At 45.8% G+C, this 20,274-nt stretch overlaps 1 protein-coding gene across 1 annotated transcript in view; it reads left to right on the top strand.

Moving 5' to 3' along the window:
- The first annotated feature begins 8,802 nt into the window (after positions 1 to 8,802).
- Positions 8,803 to 20,274, top strand: part of LOC126335447 (G-protein coupled receptor Mth-like) — a 682,281-nt gene continuing 670,809 nt past the window's right edge. Inside the window, exon 1 of the mRNA XM_049998739.1 lies at positions 8,803 to 9,466. Within this exon, the coding sequence (XP_049854696.1) occupies positions 8,840 to 9,466 (627 nt within the window). The 5' untranslated portion in view covers positions 8,803 to 8,839. The remainder of the gene's footprint in view (positions 9,467 to 20,274) is intronic.

Here is a 20,274-nt window from a genome sequence, read left to right on the forward strand (position 1 = left end):
AAAAAGATTTCGGGCTTGCAGCCGGTCGTCGTTACCTTCCATCCACGATATTTCGACTGGGCCAGCCATCCTCAGGTGAGCTCTCGAAGACTGACGAAGACGCCCTCCGTTCCTTAATTTATAGCTTGCATCGAGTATTCCGCACATGCGTCAAAATCATATGGGCAGACGAACCACACCGCCCGCCAGCAGCGCCCTCGCTGGTGGAACTACAGAATTCAGCTGTCTTCGGCGTTGTCAGTTGCCGCGGCCATCGGTGTACTCTGACGTCTTCGTCTGGAGCAGATATTAGAGATGACGGGGTTCCACGCATTATCTTGCTGGTAACCATTGTCACAGTAGATAAGATTGTCTGTCATGCGAATTTCCAGTGATTCTTTTACGACGGAGTCCCAAAAGGGTGTTGCTGTGGCCAAAATTGTTGTCTTGTCATACTCCATTGAGTGTCCAGTGGAAATGCAATGCTCAGCAATTGCAGACTTGCTAGGTTGCAAAGGCGAGTACAGCGTTGATGTTCAGTCCAATGTTCTTCTACTCTTCGCAATGTTTGTCCTATATATGACATGCCACACTGACAAGGTATTTTATAAATACCCGCCTTCCGCAATACTAGGTCGTCTTTCACTGATCCCATTAAAGGGAATGGATATTCTACCCGGCAAATTAGCAAGGCACTTGCAATTAAGACAAACAAACAGAGAGTGGAGAAAGAAGAGAGCACGCCTACTAAATCTTTAGCTTTTCTTCCCTTTGTTGGCAACACTTCCTTCAAAATTGCAAGAATCCTCCACGTTTCGAAGTGAAAGTAATTTTCCGTCCACCATCGAAGATTTCCGACCTGCTGGGATCAGTGAAATTAGTTTAGTTCCCCGGGAAATTTTTAAATTGTATCAGAATATTTTAACGATCTGAAGATACCGATAAGCCGAAACCAGTCATAAAGTGTAAAAAAAAAAAAAAAAAAAAAAAAAAAAAAAAAAAAAAACTATGTGATCAAGACGGACTTGTGAAAATAAAAATATCGTTTTTGTTCGCCTCACTGCATATTTCTTCAGTTATCTTCTGTACTACACTGTATCAGTTCTTTTTATGACTGATCCATGTTTCTTCGAGTTATGTTACTTGGTAGTGACACATCTCGTGAAATTCAATTGCGACTTTTAATTCATCACACGCCAGTGTATCAATCTACTGTTTATACAATAGTTAGTGACATCACGCACGCAATGAAGAATTTCACCGACAATATTTTGGAAGTTTTGGTGCACTGAAGACGTATCCGATTTAATGCATTAACGCTGCTCAAAGCTCTTCAACTCAGTCACAGTGACAATTTTCACATAATGGCATTTATCGAGATGTTTTGAATCGTGGATGCTTTCCTGTCTACACCACGTCACGCCACACGCAGTCACACTCCTGCCGCGCTTGTTATTCTCAGCTGCGGACAATGGCTGTAGATGTTTTCTTCTGACCTTTTTAATTTTTGCGAACACTTAGCTGAAATACTAAACACTTTTTTCCAAAGCTGTTTCACAGAGGAAGACCGCACTGCAGTTGCTTCTCTAAATCGCCGCGCGAACGAAAAAATGGCTGACATCGAAATAAGTGTCCCAGGAATAGAAAAGCAACTGAACTCACTCAACAGAAGAAAGTCCACTGGACCTGACGGGATATCAATTCGATTCTACACATTGTACGCGAAAAAACTTGCCCCCCTTCTAACAGCCGTGTACCGCAAGTCTCTAGAGGAACGGAAGGTTCCAAATGATTGGAAAAGAGCACAGGTAGTCCCAGTCTTCAAGAAGGGTCGTCGAGCAGATGCAAAAAACTATAGGCCTATATCTCTGACATAGATCGGTTGTAAAATTTTAGAACATGTTTCTTGCTTGCATATCACGTCTTTTCTGGAAACCCAGAATCTACTCTGTAGGAATCAACATGGATTCTTTAAAGTAACCCAACTCGCTTTATTTGTTCATGAGACCCAGAAAATATGAGATACAGGCTACCAGGTAGATGCCATTTTCCTTGAATTCCGGAAGGCGTTCGATACAGTTCCGCACTGTCGCCTGATAAACAAAGTAAGAGCCTACGGAATATCAGACCAGCTGTGTGGCTGGATTGAAGAGTTTTTACCAAACAGAACACAGCATGTTGATCTCAATGGAGAGATGTCTACAGACGTTAAAGTAACCTCTAGCGTGCCACAGGGGAGTGTTATGGGACCATTGCTTTTCACAATATATATAAATGACCCAGTAGATAGTGACGGAAGTTCCATGCGGCTTTTCGCGGATGATACTGTAGTATACAGAGCAGTTGCAGCATTATAAAATTACAGCGAAATGCAGGAAGATCTGCAGCGTATAGCCACTTAGTGCAGGGAGTGGCAACTGACTCTTAACAGAGACAAATGTAATGAATTGCGAATACGTAGAAAGAAGGAGCCTTTATTGTATGATTATATGATAGCGGAACAAACACTGGTAGCAGTTACTTCTGTAAAATATCTGGGAGTATGCGTGCGGAACGATTTGAAGTGGAATGATCATATAAAATTAATTGTTGGTAAGGCGGGTGCCAGGTTGAGATTCATTGGGAGAGTCCTTATAAAATTAATCCATCAACAAAGGAGGTGGCTTACAAAACAATCGTTCGACCTATACTTGAGTATTGCTCATCAGTATGGTATCCGTACCAGGTCGGGTTGACAGAGGAGATGGAGAAGACCCAAAGGGAGCGGCGCGTTTCGTCACAGGGTAACAGTGATAGCGTTACGGAGATGTTAAGCAAACTCGAGTGGCAGACTCTGCAAGAGAGGCGCTCTGCATCGCGGTGTAATTTGCTGTTCAGGTTTCAAGAGGGTGCGTTTCTGGATGACGTATCGAATATATTGCTTCCCCCTACTTATACCTCCCGAGGAGATCACGAATGTAAAATTAGAGAGATTCGAGCACGTGGAGTCCTTCCGACTCAAAGGAAGGCCTCGGCGCTTGTTGGTGACGTCACGTCAGCTAGGCACGGCGAACGGCAGGTCTGTTGCAGGCAGAAACGCCTGGGCGTGCTTTTCACTGTAAATCTCTTATTTTTGTGCAAAATTTTTGGTATATTTTTGGATTATGCAGTTTTATTTAGATGAAAGATTTTCTTACTATCATAAAGCTACAAATGAAGATCATAGTTCTGTCTGTATTACTAAATCCTGTCGAAAAAACATAGATCAATATGAGAAGATGCTTTGCCCCATTGCAAGCTTCGGAAATTTTATATTCAAGTAACTATATTTCCTTGACCCATTTTGTTATCGAAACTTACCCCAACCCCCTTAGAATTAACTCGTTTCTTTTATTTATTTATTTATTTTCGTTTGACATCGTCACTGGAAATGTGAACTAATTTACATATGTAAATGTCCAACTTTTGCAAGTTATTAGATTACAGTCGTTTTCAACGAAAGGAATTCTAAACAGGAAACAAAATAGCTTCATACAGCGAAAATACTGCTCAGCTTAAACTTTTTAAGCATACACATTCGAAAAGATAAACATTCCACTCTTGCAACTGAAAGGAGAAACTTTATAAGATAAAAAAAAATTTATTTGATAAAACAAGTATCTCTCTTTTGCCTCTTCTTCTGTCCCCAACCTCCTCTCCCAACGCGTACAATCACAAGATATTTCATTAACATTCAGTGCTCCTCACCCTATAGTCAACCAAGATACCTAAAGAAGAGCACCATTATGTTCAAGTTTCTTGTAAAAGCAACCCAGCACAAAAGTAACTTCCTCAGATTTACAAATAAGATAAAGAAGCACGAATTCTGTTGCTGCTGGAACATGAAGTTGTTTTTGTATGTCAATCCTTAAAACAGGTGGAAATTTAAGTTCAGGAGCACACTATTTGTTCAGAGGTGTAATGAATTACACAATTAATTGATTGCAGAAATCTCTCGGAACAAAATGTGTTGGTCAACTACCGCCAATAGTTTCACATTTTCCTGTGTCAGAGAGGAGTCACCGCCATTATGGGTATGCCTGTAACAGACCTGACGTTCGCCGTGCCTAGCTGACGTGACGGCACGAACAAGCACCGAGGCCATCCTTTGAGACGGTGTTGACCAGACGCGACTGGAACAGGAAAGATCTACAGCTACATCTACATTTATACTCCGCAAGCCACCCACGGTGTGTGGCGGAGGGCACTTTACGTGCCACTGTCATTACCTCCCTTTTCTATTCCAGTCGCGTATGGTTCGCGGGAAGAACGACTGTCTGAAAGCCTCCATGCGCGCTCAAATCTCTCTAATTTTACATTCGTGAACTCCTCGGGAGGTATAAGTAGGGGGAAGCAATATATTCGTTACCTCATCCAGAGCCGGCCGCGGTGGTCTCGCGGTTAAGGCGCTCAGTCCGGAACCGCGCGACTGCTACGGTCGCAGGTTCGAATCCTGCCTCGGGCATGGATGTGTGGGATGTCCTTAGGTTTAAGTAGTTCTAAGTTCTGGGGGACTGATGACCACGGATGTTAAGTCCCATAGTGCTAAGAGCCATTTGAACCATTTGAACCTCATCCAGAAACGCACCCTCTCGAAACCTGGACAGCAAGCTACACCGCGATGTAGAGCGCCTCTCTTGCAGAGTCTGCCACTTGAGTTTGCTTACATCTCCGTAACGCTATCACGGTTACCAAATAACCCAGTGAATAAACGCGCCGCTCTTCTTAGGATCTTCTCTATCTCCTCCGTCAACCCGATCTGATACGGATCCCACACTGATGAGCAATACTCAAGTATAGGTCGAACGAGTGTTTTGTAAGCCACCTCTTTTGTTGATGGACTACATTTTCTAAGGACTCTCGCAATGAATCTCAAACTGGCACCCACCTTCCCAACAATTAATTTTATATGATCATTCCACTTCAAATCGTTCCGCACGCGTCCCCAGATATTTTACAGAAGAATACAATAAAGGATCCTTCCTTCGACGTATTCGCAAATCATTACATTTGTCTATTTAAGGGTCAGTTTCCACTCCCTGCACCAAGTGCAGCATCATCCGCGAAAAGCCGCATGGAACTTCCGATACTATCTACTAGGTCATTTATATATATTGTGAAAAGCAATAGTCCCATAACACTCCCCTGTGGCACGCCAGTCGTTACTTTAACGTCTGTAGACGTCTCTCCATTGATAACGACATGCTGTGTTCTGTTTGCTAAAAACTCTTCAATCCAGCCACACAGCTGGTCTGATATTCCGTAGGCTCTTACTTTGTTTCTCAGGCGACAGTGCGGAACTGTATCGAACGCCTTCTGGAAGTCAAGGAAAATGGCATCTACCTGGGAGCCTGTATCTAATATTTTCTGGGTCTCGTGAACACATTAAACGAGTTGGGTCTCACACGATCGCTGTTTCCGGAATCCATGTTGACTCCTACAGAGTAGATTCTGGGTTTCCAAAAACGACATGATACTCGAGCAAAAAACATGTTCTAAAATTCTACAACATATCGACGTCAGGGATATAGGTCTATAGTTTTGCGCATGTGCTCGACGACCCTTCTTGAAAACTGGGACTACCTGTGCTCTTTTCCAATCATTTGGAACCTTCCGTTCCTCTAGATACTTGCGGTATACGGCTGTTAGAAGGGGGGCAAGTTCTTTCGCGTACTCTGTGTAGAATTGAATTGGTATCCCGTCAGGTCCAGTGGACTTTCCTCTGTTGAGTGATTCAAGTTGCTTTTTTATTCCTTGGACACTTATTTCGATGTCAGTCATTTTTTCGTTTGGGCGAGGATTTAGAGAAGGAACTGCAGTGCGGTCTTCCTCTGTGAAATAGTTTTGGAAAAAATGGGTTTAGTATTTCAGCTTTACGCGAGTCATCCTCTGCTTCAATGCCATTATTATCCCGGAGTGTCTCTATATGCTGTTTCGAGCCACTTACTGATTTAACGTAAGACCAGAACTTCCTAGGATTTTCTCTCTAGTCGGCACATAGAATTTTACTTTCGAATTCACTGAACGCTTCACGCATAGCCCTCCTTACGCTAACTTTGACAGCGTTTAGCTTCTGTTTGTCTGAGAGGTTTCGGTTGCGTTTAAACTTGGAGTGAAGCTCTCTTTGCTTTCGCAGTAGTTTCCTAACTTTGTTGTTGAACCATGGTGGGTTTTTCCCGTCCCTCACAGTTTTAGTCGGCACGTACCTGTCTATAACGCATTTTACGTTTGCCTTGAACTTTTTCCATAAGCACTCAACATTGTCAGTGTCGGAACAGAAATTTTCGTTTTGATCTGTTTGGTAGTCTGAAATCTGCCTTCTATTACTCTTGCTAAACAGATAAACCTTCCTCCCTTTTTTTATATTCATATTAACTTCCATATTCAGGGATTCTGCAACGGCCTTATGATCACTGATGCCCTTTTCTGCACTTACAGAGTCGAAAAGTTCGGGTCTGTTTGTTATCAGTAGGTCCAATATGTTATCTTCACGAGTCGGTTCTCTGTTTAATTGCTCGAGGTAATTTTCGGATAGTGCACTCAGTATAATGTCACTCGATGCTCTGTCCCTGCCACCCATCCTAAACATCTGAGTGTCCCAGTCTACATCTGGTAAATTGAAACCTCCACCTAAGACTATAACATGCTGAGAAAATTTATGTGAAATGTATTCAAAATTTTCTCTCAGTTGTTCTGCCACTAATGCTGCTGAGTCGTGAGGTCGGTAAAAGGAGCCAATTATTAACCTAGCTCGGTTGTTGAGTGTAACCTCCACCCATAATAATTCACAGGAACTATCCACTTCTACCTCACTACAGGATAAACTACTACTAACAGCGACAAACATGCCACCACCGGTTGCATGCAATCTATCCTTCTAAACACCATCTGTGCCGTTGTAAAAATTTCGGCAGAATTTATCTCTGGCTTCAGCCAGTTTTCTGTACCTATAACGATTTCAGCTTCGGTGCTTTCTATCAGCGCTTGAAGTTCCGGTAGTTTACCAATGCAACTTCGACAGTTTACAATTACAATACCGATTGCTGCTTGGTCCCCGCATGTCCTGACTTTGCCCCGCACCCTTTGAAGCTGTTGCCCTTTCTGTACTTGCCCGAGGCCATCTAACCTAAAAAACCGCCCAGAACGCGACACACAACCCCGGCTACCCGTGTAGCCGCTTGCTGCGTGTAGTGGACTCCTGACCTATCAAGCGGAACCCGATATCCCACCACCATATGGCGCAAGTCGAGGAATCTGCAGCCCACACGGTCGAAGAACCGTCTCAGCCTCTGATTCAGACCCTGCACTCGGCTCTGTACCAAAGGTCCGCAGTCAGTCCTGTCGACGATGCTGGAGATGGTGAGCTCTGCTTTCATCCCGCTAGCGAGACTGGCTGTCTTCACCAAATCAGATAGCCGCCGGAAGCCAGAGAGGATTTCCTCCGATCCATAGCGACACACATCATTGGTGCCGACATGAGCGACCACCTGCAGATGGGTGCACCCTGTACCCTTTATGGCATCTGGAAGGACCCTTTCCACATCTGGAATGACTCCCCCAGGTATGCACACGGAGTGCACATTGGTTTTCTTCCCCTCTCTTGCTGCCATATCCCTAAGGGGCCACATTACGCGCCTGACGTTGGAGCTCCCAACTACCAGTAAGCCCGCCCTCTGCGATCACCCGGATCTTGCAGACTGGGGGGCAACCTCTGGAACAGGACAAGCAGACATCTCCGGCCGAAGATCAGTATCAGCCTGAGACAGAGCCTGAAACCTGTTCGTCAGACAAACTGAAGAGGCCTTCCGTTCAGCCCATTGACAACAGCCTCAAGCTGTGTGACCGAAGCCAACACTGCCTGAAGCTGGGAGCGAGGGGATGCCAACTCAGCCTGCATCCGAACACAGCAGTTGCAGTCCCTATCCATGCTAAAAACTGTTGTGCAAAGAACGTCTGAACTAGTGAACAGAGAGCGCAAACAAATCTACACAAAATTTAAATGTTTATTAAAATACAAGATTGCCTATTAAATGCAGTAGTGCTGCTACTTGCGCACTGTTGACACACTGCTCGGCGGCGGAAGGAGACTACGTGATTTTACACTATTCAGGTACTAAAACGCGATGCTACAACTCTCAAGTATTATTATACGCCCGAAATTTATGAATTAAACAATGCAAATACCAAAAACACGCAAAGAAATTAAGAATTAAACTATGTAACAAATAAGTGAGCTAAGAGTGTACGACTTGCTGCTGCAGCTGCTTATCCAACGGCGGCAGGGAGCACAATGGCTGTGACCAACCGACACTGGCCGTTCAAAACAAAAACAGAAGACAGACGACTACGCGAATTTACTCTATTCAGGTACTAAAACGCGATACTACAGCTCTCAAATACTATAATACGCTCGAAATTTATGAATTAAACAATGCAAATACCAAAAACACGCAAATAAATTAAGGATTAATGTAGATGTAGATAGCTACCATCAACGGATATTTTATTCGTCCCAACATCACACGACTGACGACGGCTTGAGAGGTACGCAGCCGAAGGATTAGTGGTCTTTGGAGTAGCTCGATTTCCTTCGGAATGCTGCCAAATCCGAGCGAAAACGACCCGCGTGGAAAGAGCCGCGCCTGGCCGAGAAACAAACCCACGCGGCTGCTGGAAGCTGGCGCCCGAGGGCAGCGCGTCATGCGAGCGTGCAAACGAAGCGGGTCGGCGAGAGGGATTCCCGCGGCGGTGCGCATGCGCGACGTGGCACAACCGGAACCCGGAGAGCGGCGCGCGGCAGCCGGCCAGCAGTCAGCAGACGGCGGTCTGCGGGCAGCGGAGCATGCGGCTGCCGCTGTTGGTGGCCCTAGCCTTCGCCCTCGCCCTCGCAGCACGCGCCGCAGCGCTGCAGCCCGTGGGCGGCTGCTGCGCGCCCAGCTACAGCTATGACGCCACCGTCTGGGCGTGCGTGCCCGACGCCAACCACACGACGGACGCCGGCGGTGACTTCCTCAACCTCACCGCGGCGCCTGGCGACTATACCACGGAGCCGCTTCCCACAGCCGACGTCACGCTACTGCAGAGTGACCCCTCGTCTGGCAGGCGAGAGGAGGAAACTGGGGAGAACTCTTCCAACGGTAGTGTCGGCTCCACTAGTGAAGCCACCGTGACCTGGGGCTACGCGGAAGACTCTGGATCGGTATCCGGCGTCTTCGAGGACGTCACAACCGACTGGGACGTTATGCTGGTGAACTCGACGGACGAGCGGCTCCCCGATACGAGCGCGATGCTGGTGCCGGAGAACTGCAAGAAGGGGGCGCTGGTGGACGTGCCGGAGGACCAGCCGCTGCCGGAGGGCGGGGGTCGCTGCCTCGCCGGTGACGGCCTCGTCAGGGTCTGCGTCGACGCCGAGGAATACTGTTCCAGCCACTACTGCCTGCCCAAGTGCTGCCCGCACGGTCACAGCTTGGTGAGTGCCACAATTGCTCCATCACGTCTTCATAGCGCACTCTACTGATATTCTCGACCATACCTCGTCTCGCTTACAATACACGCAGAGAAACCACCTTCGTCGTTCATTTTGATATTTTTTAAGAAAATCCAGACATTTGTGCCGGATCGGGACTCGAACCTGGATTCCCGCTTATTGCGAACGGTCGTCTTACCATTAGGCTATCAGAGCCATACCAAAATGTGTCTACAAGCTGCACTCGAACATTCATTACGTATAACTCCGTACATCGGAGACATTTTAGTTGAAAGTTGCTTGCCCAGTTCTGGCGCATACATACGATATTGCAGTACATGTTGTTCAGACGTACGATGCAATATTCCTTCGGATATGCATGAACATCAGAGGGAACATTGCGCCGTACATCAGAACGACACAGGCACTGCAGTATGTCATTCTCAATGCAGAAAAGTCTTCCGAAGTAAGAGTGATTTCAGGTGTGCCGCAGGGGAGTGTCATAGGACCGTTGCTATTCACAATATACATGAATGACCTGGTGGATGACATCCGAAGTTCACTGAGGCTTTTTGCAGATGATGCTGTGGTGTATCGAGAGGTTGCAACAATGGAAAATTGTACTGAAATGCAGGAGAATCTGCAGCGAATTGACGCATGGTGCACGGAATGGCAATTGAATCTCAATGTAGACAAGTGTAATGTGATACGAATACATAGAAAGATAGTTCCCTTATCATTTAGCTATAAAATAGCAGGTCAGCAACTGGAAGCAGTTAATTACATAAATTATCTGCGAGTACGCATTAGGAGCGATTTAAAATGGAATGATCATATTAAGTTGATCGTCGGTAAAGCAGATGCCAGACTGAGATTCATTGGAAGAATCCTAAGGAAATGCAATCCGAAAACAAAGGAAGTAGGTTACAGTACGCTTGTTCGCCCACTGCTTGAATACTGCTCAGGAGTGTGGGATCCGTACCAGATAGGGTTGATAGAAGAGAGAGAGAAGATCCAACGGAGAGCAGCGCGCTTCGTTACAGGATCATTTAGTAATCGCGAAAGCATTACGGAGATGATATATAAACTCCAGTGGAAGACTCTGCAGGAGAGACGCTCAGTAGCTCGGTACGGGCTTTTGTTGAAGTTTCGAGAACATACCTTCACCGAGGAGTCAAGCAGTATATTGCTCCCTCCTACGTCTATCTCGCGAAGAGACCATGAGGATAAAATCAGAGAGATTAGAGCCCACACAGTGGCATACCGACAATCGTTCTTTCTACGAACAATACGAGACTGCAATAGAAGGGAGAACCGATAGAGGTACTCAAGGTACTCTCCTCCACACACCGTCAGGTGGCTTGCGGAGTATGGATGTAGATGTAGATGTATCGTACTCTACCATTTTGCCACCAGGTCAATGAACAATTGAGGATTCTCATACCCGCTGAATGAAACTAATCAGTAAATCAAATTACACGCGTCATGTTGCGGTTTGTCTGTGGATTATTCAGGCGGTTTGTCTGTGTATTATTCAAGCCTGCAGACTGTCGTTGTCACGGTCATTGAAGGTAAAATCTCTGGGATTTTAGGCAGCCTCTGTTCAGTTTCGTCTACGCAATCGACGTTTTGACCCCTCGATTGTAAACGTCTTCAAAATCTTCTAAAGTTCGCAGGCACGTGAACACTGCCCAATAGTGAACACCAGAAGATCCTGAAGAAACTCACAGCAGAGCGGTCGAAATGTCGATCGTGCGAAAGATATTGAAGAGGGACATGACGCGATCTGACACCTTAGTAGTCTTTCATAACAAACGCCAAGTTTTAGGAACGTCGGCTCTTTTGTTATAATAGATAAACAAACACCGTCAATTTATTTAATACCGGTTACCCGTTTCTATCTGTGCTGCAGAATACCAGGTCTAAGCTGGAAAACGAACAGTGGCAACAAAAATAACAATTGCGGAATTGTAATATTACAAACACTGCGCTCTAAGTTCGTAGAAACAACAACAAAATATTATGAAGCGACACATACCTCGCACCAAAAATTATTTTACCAGTGTTGGTGAACTGCACTTTGTGGAACCAGCTATGTGTGGTTTGATGATATTTTGTTGTTACCTGTACAGTCTTTGAGTGTCAAGTTTGTAGTGTCAAGTGTTATTTTTATTGTTGTTGTTCCATCTTTGACATGAAGATGATCTGTAGCGCAGTTTTAAAGCGCTAACTGGTAAGGAAAAGCTGTGACCCAAACGATGTTTTTTGTTTATATAAATAGAAGGTTTTACGTTTCTTTACATTAACAACACTCTTTATACATGGCGTACCAAAATTCCCTTTACAAAGGTCTAGACTTGGTAGAGTGGAATGAGCAGATCATATTCTGAATTGGAATTGATTTGAAAAACATGTTGGTAACGCGACCACATGTACAAGTAATTGGTTAAGCGTGACGAAGTATATAACTTCTTTTTTTTTTTTTTTTTTTTTTTTTTTTTTTTTTTTACAATTCCACTCATTAATAGCCAAAGAAATTGGTCGTGTACTTGTTGAGGGATACTCTTCAACGTGATGCTTTGAGGTCTCTTCCAATTCGGGTGTGCGGCGCCACCCTCTAAACGCCACGCCTCTTAACGGCGAAGGTACCCTCTCTCGAAGCCGTTGCGGAATTATGGCGAAAATGAGGCTCGAACCAGGTCAGAGGGGTAGGGCAGACACCAAATGACATCAACCGATCCGTCGCCGCCACCCCTCTCTCTGCCCCCACCATGACCACCCTGTTGCATACCTACCTAACAAAGATACTCTCAGACGGCTATAGCGCGGAAACGGTAGGTTTGTGGACATGGGTTCCTATTCAAACTATTGTGTACTCACTCCCTTCTACAAGTCCTTGAAGTTCCTAACCGAATTTCCGAACGCACTGTATTGTCAGTAATCAGCTGTAAGAATATATTTTTGCTAAACAAAGCCACAGCAGCTGTTGAATAATCATTTATTAGAGCAACCGGTTTCGCAACACTAAAGTTGAATCATCAAGTACAGCTGAATAGAAAAAAACAGATGGAGGAAAAATTTTAAAAATTTTGACTTTAGGTATAGTGAAAGCAATATGTAACCTCAATGCTGTTTAAATATGAAATACACTAAAGAGACAACAAACCTCAAGAGAATCGGTACACAACAAGCAGAATACTCACATTCAAATCATTTACAGCAAAATGTAGAGAGTGTTGGAGGCCCCCACTCACGCTCAGTAATGCTGTATTAAAACGTGCTTGAAAGAACGGGAGTCAAAATAAGGGAGGCGGAATGAAGGAGACAGCCAAAGTAAATGACTCAAGTTCTAAGAAGAAACACGGAGAGTAATATAATAAAAATATATCAGTCAGATCAAGGATTGGATAAAACTCGTAAAAGTCTGTTGTATCACGCTGGGCCTGACGAAATAACCAAATTATCGTGTACGACCACGAAATGTACACTAAAGTCATAGAATGCAGAATCATATGATACAGAAGACCATAACGAAAATAAAACGGGCAGAAGGTATAACGAGTAGCAAGGAAAACGAACTAAATCGAAGAATAAAAACCCTAGCTGTTACCGTATGCTACAAACGTATCACGGCGAGAATAAGCGTGAGGCGATACCAACTGAATACTGAGCAGACGGACAAGTGACGAGTTGACAGGGAAACGCGAAGCAGACCCGGGAATAGGCGGCGCGACAAAATGACAGAAAGAAACTATTTAATAAAACCCGAATAACAGTGTTGGGACGCATCCATACATTCATAGCGGTATATTAAAAAAAAGTAACCAAAATACATGAAAGTAATTTGATAGTACAGGAAACAAGCTAAGTAAAAATTATTTATTGATATGAAGACTCTCGACATTAGCAAGTACTGTACATTAGCAAGTACTTCCGTTTTGATGTTTAATGTATATTCCATTTGGCGGTTACCACACCCCAGAATCTCAATTTCCTCAAGTATGTTCAAAGTATGACCTTCATTTTGGCGATGCAAAATTTATAAGGCTTTGGACCAATTGGTAATTCTGTACCGGTGTTCATTTGTACTTAATGCTGACCTCAAGTGCGTCAAATTCAAATGTTCACGAAACCTTATCTCAAAATTCCTATCGGTTTGATGAACATATTTCATGGTTCAATTGTCGCACCTGGTGCAACAGCTGAATATTTCGGATTTGTTGCGTTCTCGCTACTCCTACACTTACCTCGAACGTCATGACGAATGAAGCAAGCTGGTTTCATACTTTCCTCCCCAACCTGTAACAAAACTCATAGCAATTTAATTATTCTGCGTTTGTCTCGGAGCAGGAGGGTGGATTAAAAACGCCCAATTGCCCATCGATGTGGGAAATTAATTTATCTTAATTCTACAGCTAGATGCCTTTCTGTGGCCGTGTACACAAGCTACCCAAAGCGAGGGCAAGACATGCACACAGTTTTTCTGAGAACTGTCTGCATAGTTTCAAAATGATAATCAGATTTCACAATACTGTATCTACTACACTCCTGGAAATTGAAATAAGAACACCGTGAATTCATTGTCCCAGGAAGGGGAAACTTTATTGACACATTCCTGGGGTCAGATACATCACATGATCACACTGACAGAACCACAGGCACATACACACAGGCAACAGAGCATGCACAATGTCGGCACTAGTACAGTGTATATACACCTTTCGCAGCAATGCAGCTGCTATTCTCCCATGGAGACGATCGTAGAGATGCTGGATGTAGTCCTGTGGAACGGCTTGCCATGCCATTTCCACCTGGCGCCTCAGTTGGACCAGCGTTCGTGCTGGACGTGCAGACCGCGTGAGACGACGCTTCATCCAGTCCCAAACATGCTCAATGGGGGACAGATCCGGAGATCTTGCTGGCCAAGGTAGTTGACTTACACCTCCTAGAGCACATTGGGTGGCACGGGATACATGCGAACGTGCATTGTCCTGTTGGAACAGCAAGTTCCCTTGCCGGTCTAGGAATCGTAGAACGATGGGTTCGATGACGGTTTGGATGTACCGTGCACTATTTAGTGTCCCCTCGACGATCACCAGAGGTGTACGGCCAGTGTAGGAGATCGCTCCCCACACCATGATGCCGGGTGTTGGCCCTGTGTGCCTCGGTCGTATGCAGTCCTGATTGTGGCGCTCACCTGCACGGCGCCAAACACGCATACGACCATCATTGGCACCAAGGCAGAAGCGACTCTCATCGCTGAAGACGGCACGTCTCCATTCGTCCCTCCATTCACGCCTGTCGCGACACCACTGGAGGCGGGCTGCACGATGTTGGGGCGTGAGCGGAAGACGGCCTAACGGTGTGAGGGACCGTAGCCCAGCTTCATGGAGACGGTTGCGAATGGTCCTCGCCGATAGCCCAGGAGCAACAGTGTCCCTAATTTGCTGGGAAGTGGCGGTGCGGTCCCCTACGGCACTGCGTAGGATCCTACGGTCTTGGCGTGCAGCCGTGCGTCGCTGCGGTCCGGTCCCAGGTCGACGGGCACGTGCACCTTCCACCGACCATTGGCGACAACATCGATGTACTGTGGAGACCTCACGCCCCACGTGTTGAGCAATTCGGCGGTACGTCCACCCGGCCTCCCGCATGCCCACTATACGCCCTCGCTCAAAGTTCGTCAACTGCACATACGGTTCACGTCCACGCTGTCGCGGCATGCTACCAGTGTTAAAGACTGCGATGGAGCTCCGTATGCGACGGCAAACTGGCTGACACTGACGGCGGCGGTGCACAAATGCTGCGCAGCTAGCGCCATTCGACTGCCAACACCGCGGTTCGTGGTGTGTCCGCTGTGCCGTGCGTGTGATCATTGCTTTTACAGCCCTCACACCGTGTCCGGAGCAAGTATGGTGGGTCTGACACACCGGTGTCAATGTGTTCTTTTTTCCATTTCCAGGAGTGTATATTAATTAACATAGGAATATCGGGTGGATTTTAACTTACATATCGAAAGTAGAGTTTTCTTATTCGCCGGTTGTAAGTTGCCGGTTGACGTAGCGCCAGTAGAAGTCTGCGTTGAGTCACTCGTTCGACAGAGCCTTTATAGCTAGTTCATTCCCTCGCTTCTTCAATGTATGAAGTGCGTCGAGATGCTAATAACACAGCAACAATAGGCGTTTTCCGTTTCTACAGTTGTAACTCGTTCAAGCTGTGTGGCTTGATTCCCATCGAGAGTACATCACTGCAGAGGCGTGCGGATCTCTCACTGCGCTACTGGCCCGTAATTTCATGTAAAAATTGTCATTGGCGTTATGGAGCCTACACTTGCTATGCTGGTGAAAAATTATGCATTCTCGGCAATATGTTATATTCTATTACTAAACTGTACATGAACATGGGTATACAGTGCTGAGCAAAACTTAAGGGCGAAAGTAACGTTCACGTGGTGTGTCACTCCCAAATTACATAAAAAACTCCACCCAACGGTACCGACCGGCCGCCGTGCCATCCTCACCCCACAGGTGTCACTGGATGCGGATAGAGAGGGGCATGTGGTCAGCACACCGCTCTCCCGGCCGTGTGCCTGTTTATGAGACCGGAGCCGCAACTTCTCAGTCAGAAATTCTTCCAATCCATACGTGGCATACAGCAAACCAGTGCTTAACAGTATTGGTTAAAAACAGTCTTGGTTGCAATTTTAGTTTTATTTTTTATTTTTCAACGACGCGTTTCGCCTTAATTAGGCACCTTCAGGTTATCTTTTCAAGATGTACGCGAGAGGCACCAAAGTCTGCATAACGCGTTTCCGTTCACAGGAGTGAGTAACAGAGTAAGATGGGGGCTCAGGTAGTAAGTGAACGGGAACGCGTTACGCAGACTTTGGTGCTTCTCGCGTCCATCTAGAAAAGATAACCTGAAGATGACTGAATAAGGCGAAACGCTCAGGTAGTAAGTGAACGGGAACGCGTTACGCAGACTTTGGTGCTTCTCGCGTCCATCTAGAAAAGATAACCTGAAGATGACTGAATAAGGCGAAACGCTCAGGTAGTAAGTGAACGGGAACGCGTTACGCAGACTGGTGCTTCTCGCGTCCATCTAGAAAAGATAACCTGAAGATGACTAAATAAGGCGAAACGCGTCGTTGAAAAATTAAAAAAAAAAAAAAAAATTGCAAGCAAGACTGTTTTTAACCAATACTTCTCAGTCAACTGGCTCCTCAGTTTGCCTCCCAAGGGCTGAGTGCACACCGCTTGCAGACAGGGCCCGTAGACGGGCAATTACTAGCCCAGCCCGAGAGCGCTTAACTTCGTTATCTGACGGGAACCGGTGTTACAACTGCAGCAAGGACGTTGACCTCCCAAATAACATAGGTCAATGAAGCTTGGACCGTACCTGGAAAGAAGAGCTACAGTATATTGAAGAAGGTGACTGAAATAAGTATGCAGTGAGATACAGAGAAATGACGCGTTTATTCAAAGGTAATAATTACAGTGAAGTCACAGCGATTCATAATGGCTCCTGGACTTTACAAAAGGCTGGGAATGGTTCTTCATAGGGTGTGTGATCACCATGGACGTCAGTGAATGCTCTGCACAGTGCTGTCACGCTGGCCAAGAATTTGCTAAGGAGTTGTTGTAGTAGGGCGTTCCATTTCTGCATCAGTGCGGTTGACAACTGCCGATGGCCGTTGTTTGAGGTGGACGTGCTCGATGGGATGTAAGTCGAAAGACAGTTCAGGCTAGGCCAGTCAGCGAATATCCTCTCGTTCAAAGCTCTCCTTCACCTGCGCTGTTCGATACGGCCGCACATTGTCACCCACAAAAATGAAGTGAGGTCCGAATGCACCCCTGCGAAAACGCACGTCAAGAAGGAGTACAGTGACACATTAGCTTTGGCCGGTGAGTGAACCGTGTTCAAAGATTTAGATGTCAGTATGCTCAGTTAACAGTATGCCTCCTGACACCGTAACACCTGGACAACCAAAGCGATCACGTTCGACAATGTTCCTGGGGGCATTACATGTTCTCACCTCTCGCCTTATGAGGGAACGTGCCTAATTGTAGAACGCGATGGTTCTCATAGTCGTGTCATTGTGTAAGGAGGCATAATGTTGCATGGTCGTGTTGACCTTCAAGTCATTGCAAGCGGTACACTCAGCGTTCAGCGCTCTACATCTATATTAATACTCCGCAAGCCACCCAATGGTGTGTGGCGGAGGGCTCTTTACGTGACACTGTCATTACCTCCCTTTCCTGTTCCAGTGGCGTATGGTTCACAGGAAGAACTCCTGCCGGAAAGCCTCCGTGCGCCCTCGAATCTCTCTAATTTTACATTCGTGATTTCCTCGGGAGGTTTAAGTAGGGGGAAGCAATATATTTGATACCTCATCCAGAAACGCACCCTCTCGAAGCCTGGACAGCAAGCTACACTGCGATGCAGACCGCCTCTCTTGCAGAGTCTGCCACTTGAGTTGCTAAGCATATCCTTAACGCTATCACCCTTACCAAATAACCCTGTGACGTAACGCGCAGCTCTTCTTTGGATCTTCTCTATCTCCTCTGTCAACCCGACCTGGAACGGATCCCACACTGATGAGCAATACTCAAGTATAGGTCGAACGAGTGTTTTGTAAGCCACCTCCTTTGTTGGTGGACTACATTTCCTAAGGACTCTCCCAATGAATCTCAACCTGGCACCAGCCTTACCAACAATTAATTTTATATGATCATTCCACTTAAAATCGCTCCGCACGCATACTCCCAGATATTTTACAGAAGGATACAATAAAGGATCCTTCCTTCAATGTATTCGCAATTCATTACATTTGTCTATTTAAGGGTCAGTTGCCACTCCCTGCACCAAGTGCCTATCCGCTGCAGATCTTCCTGCATTTCGGTGCAATTTTTTAATGCTGCAACTGTTCTGTATACTACAACATCATCCGCGAAAAGCCGCATGGAACTTCCGACACTATCTACAAGGCCATTTATATATATTGTGAAAAGCAATGGTCCCATAACTCTCCTCTGTGGCACGCCAGAGGTTACTTTAACGTCTGTAGACGTCTCTCCATTGACAACAACATGCTGTGTTCTGTTTGCTAAAAACTCTTCAATCTAGTCACACAGCTGGTCTGATATTCTGTAGGCTCTCTTTTTTTAGGCGACAGTGCGGAACTGTATCGAACGCCTTCCGGAAGTCAAGGAAAATAGCTTCTACTTGGGAGCCTGTATCTAATATTTCTGGGTCTCATGAACAAATAAAGCGAGTTGGATCTCACACGATCGCTGTTTCCGGAATCCATGTTGATTCCTACAGAGTAGATTCTGGGTTTCCAGAAATGACATGATACGCGAGAGAGAAACATTTTCTAAAATTCTACAACAGATCGACGTCAGAGATATAGGTATATAGTTTTGCTCATCTGCTCGACGACCCATCTTGAAGACTGGGACTACCTGTGTTTTTTTCCAATCATTTGGAACCTTCAGTTCCTCTAGAGACTTGCGGTTCACGGCTGTTAGAAGGGGGCAATTTCTTTTGCGTACTCTGTGTGGAATCGATATCCCGTCAGGTCCAGTGACTTTTCTCTGTTGAGTGATTTCAGTTGCTTTTCTATTCCTAGCCACTTATTTCGATGTCAGCCATTTTTTCGTTTGTGCGAGGATTTAGAGAAGGAACTGCAGCGCGGTCTTCCTCTGTGAAACAGCTTTGGAAGAAGGTGTTTAGTATTTCAGCTTTACGTGTGTCATCATCTGTTTCAATGCCATCATCATTCCAGATTGTCTGGATATGCTGTTTCGAGTCACTTACTGATTTAACGTAAGAGCAGAACTTGCTAGGATTTTCTGTCAAGTCGGTACATAGAATTTTACTTTCGAATTCACTGAACGCTTCACGCTTAGCCCTCCTTACGCTAACTTTGACACCGTTATTGTGACACTGTACCCCTCCTCCCTGTGCGTCTTTTCAGGGATAAGTTTGGTCCTCATTTCATTTCTATTGAAGACAATGTGCGACCGCATCGAACACCAGAGGTGTTGGAACGAGGTGATATTCGGCGAATGGACTGACCTGCCCGTTCCTCCGATTGGAATCTCATCGAGAACGTTTGGGACGCGTTGGAGAGGCGTATTGCTGCAGGTCCACGAGCACCGACGACCACCCATCAGTCGTCAACGGCGCTGGCGGAGGAATGGAACGTCGTATCACAAGAACTCGTTATCATCCTTGTGGCGAACATGCAAGCACGTTGTAGAGCATGCATTGCCGTCCGTGGTGATCATAAACCTTACTTAGATCAATGTTTCGCTGTTTATAATGTCCAGAGGCCGAGCAGCTTGTGGTCTCGCGGTCGCTTTCTCGCTTCTCGAGCACGATTCCCTGCACGACCAGGGATTTTTAACCTGCCCCGTGATGACTGGGTGTTTGTGTTCTCCTCATCATTTCATCATCATCATCATCATGAAAGTGACGAGATTGGGCTGAGCAAATGTTGGGAATTTGTACGGGCGCTGATAACGCTCAGTTGAGCGCCCCGCAAACCACACATCATCATCGTCATCATCCAGGGGACGATAATGAAGCGCTGTAACTTCAGTTTAATTATGGTCTATAACAGACGTGGTGAGACCGTGGCTGTGTACAATTAATGTAGGTTAATTCTTACAAAGAAGAAGACAGCACCCAGCCACTATTAATACTGCTATTTATTTAGGTAAATAGCGCCGTTACCCGTTTCGAACTGGCAAGTTCAACATCAGACGGCTGTTCTCATGATTTTGTAAATCTGCATTCTTTGTGATAAC

This window comes from Schistocerca gregaria, chromosome 2 (assembly GCF_023897955.1).
Source record: "Schistocerca gregaria isolate iqSchGreg1 chromosome 2, iqSchGreg1.2, whole genome shotgun sequence".
Classification (NCBI taxonomy): Eukaryota; Metazoa; Arthropoda; class Insecta; order Orthoptera; family Acrididae; genus Schistocerca; species Schistocerca gregaria.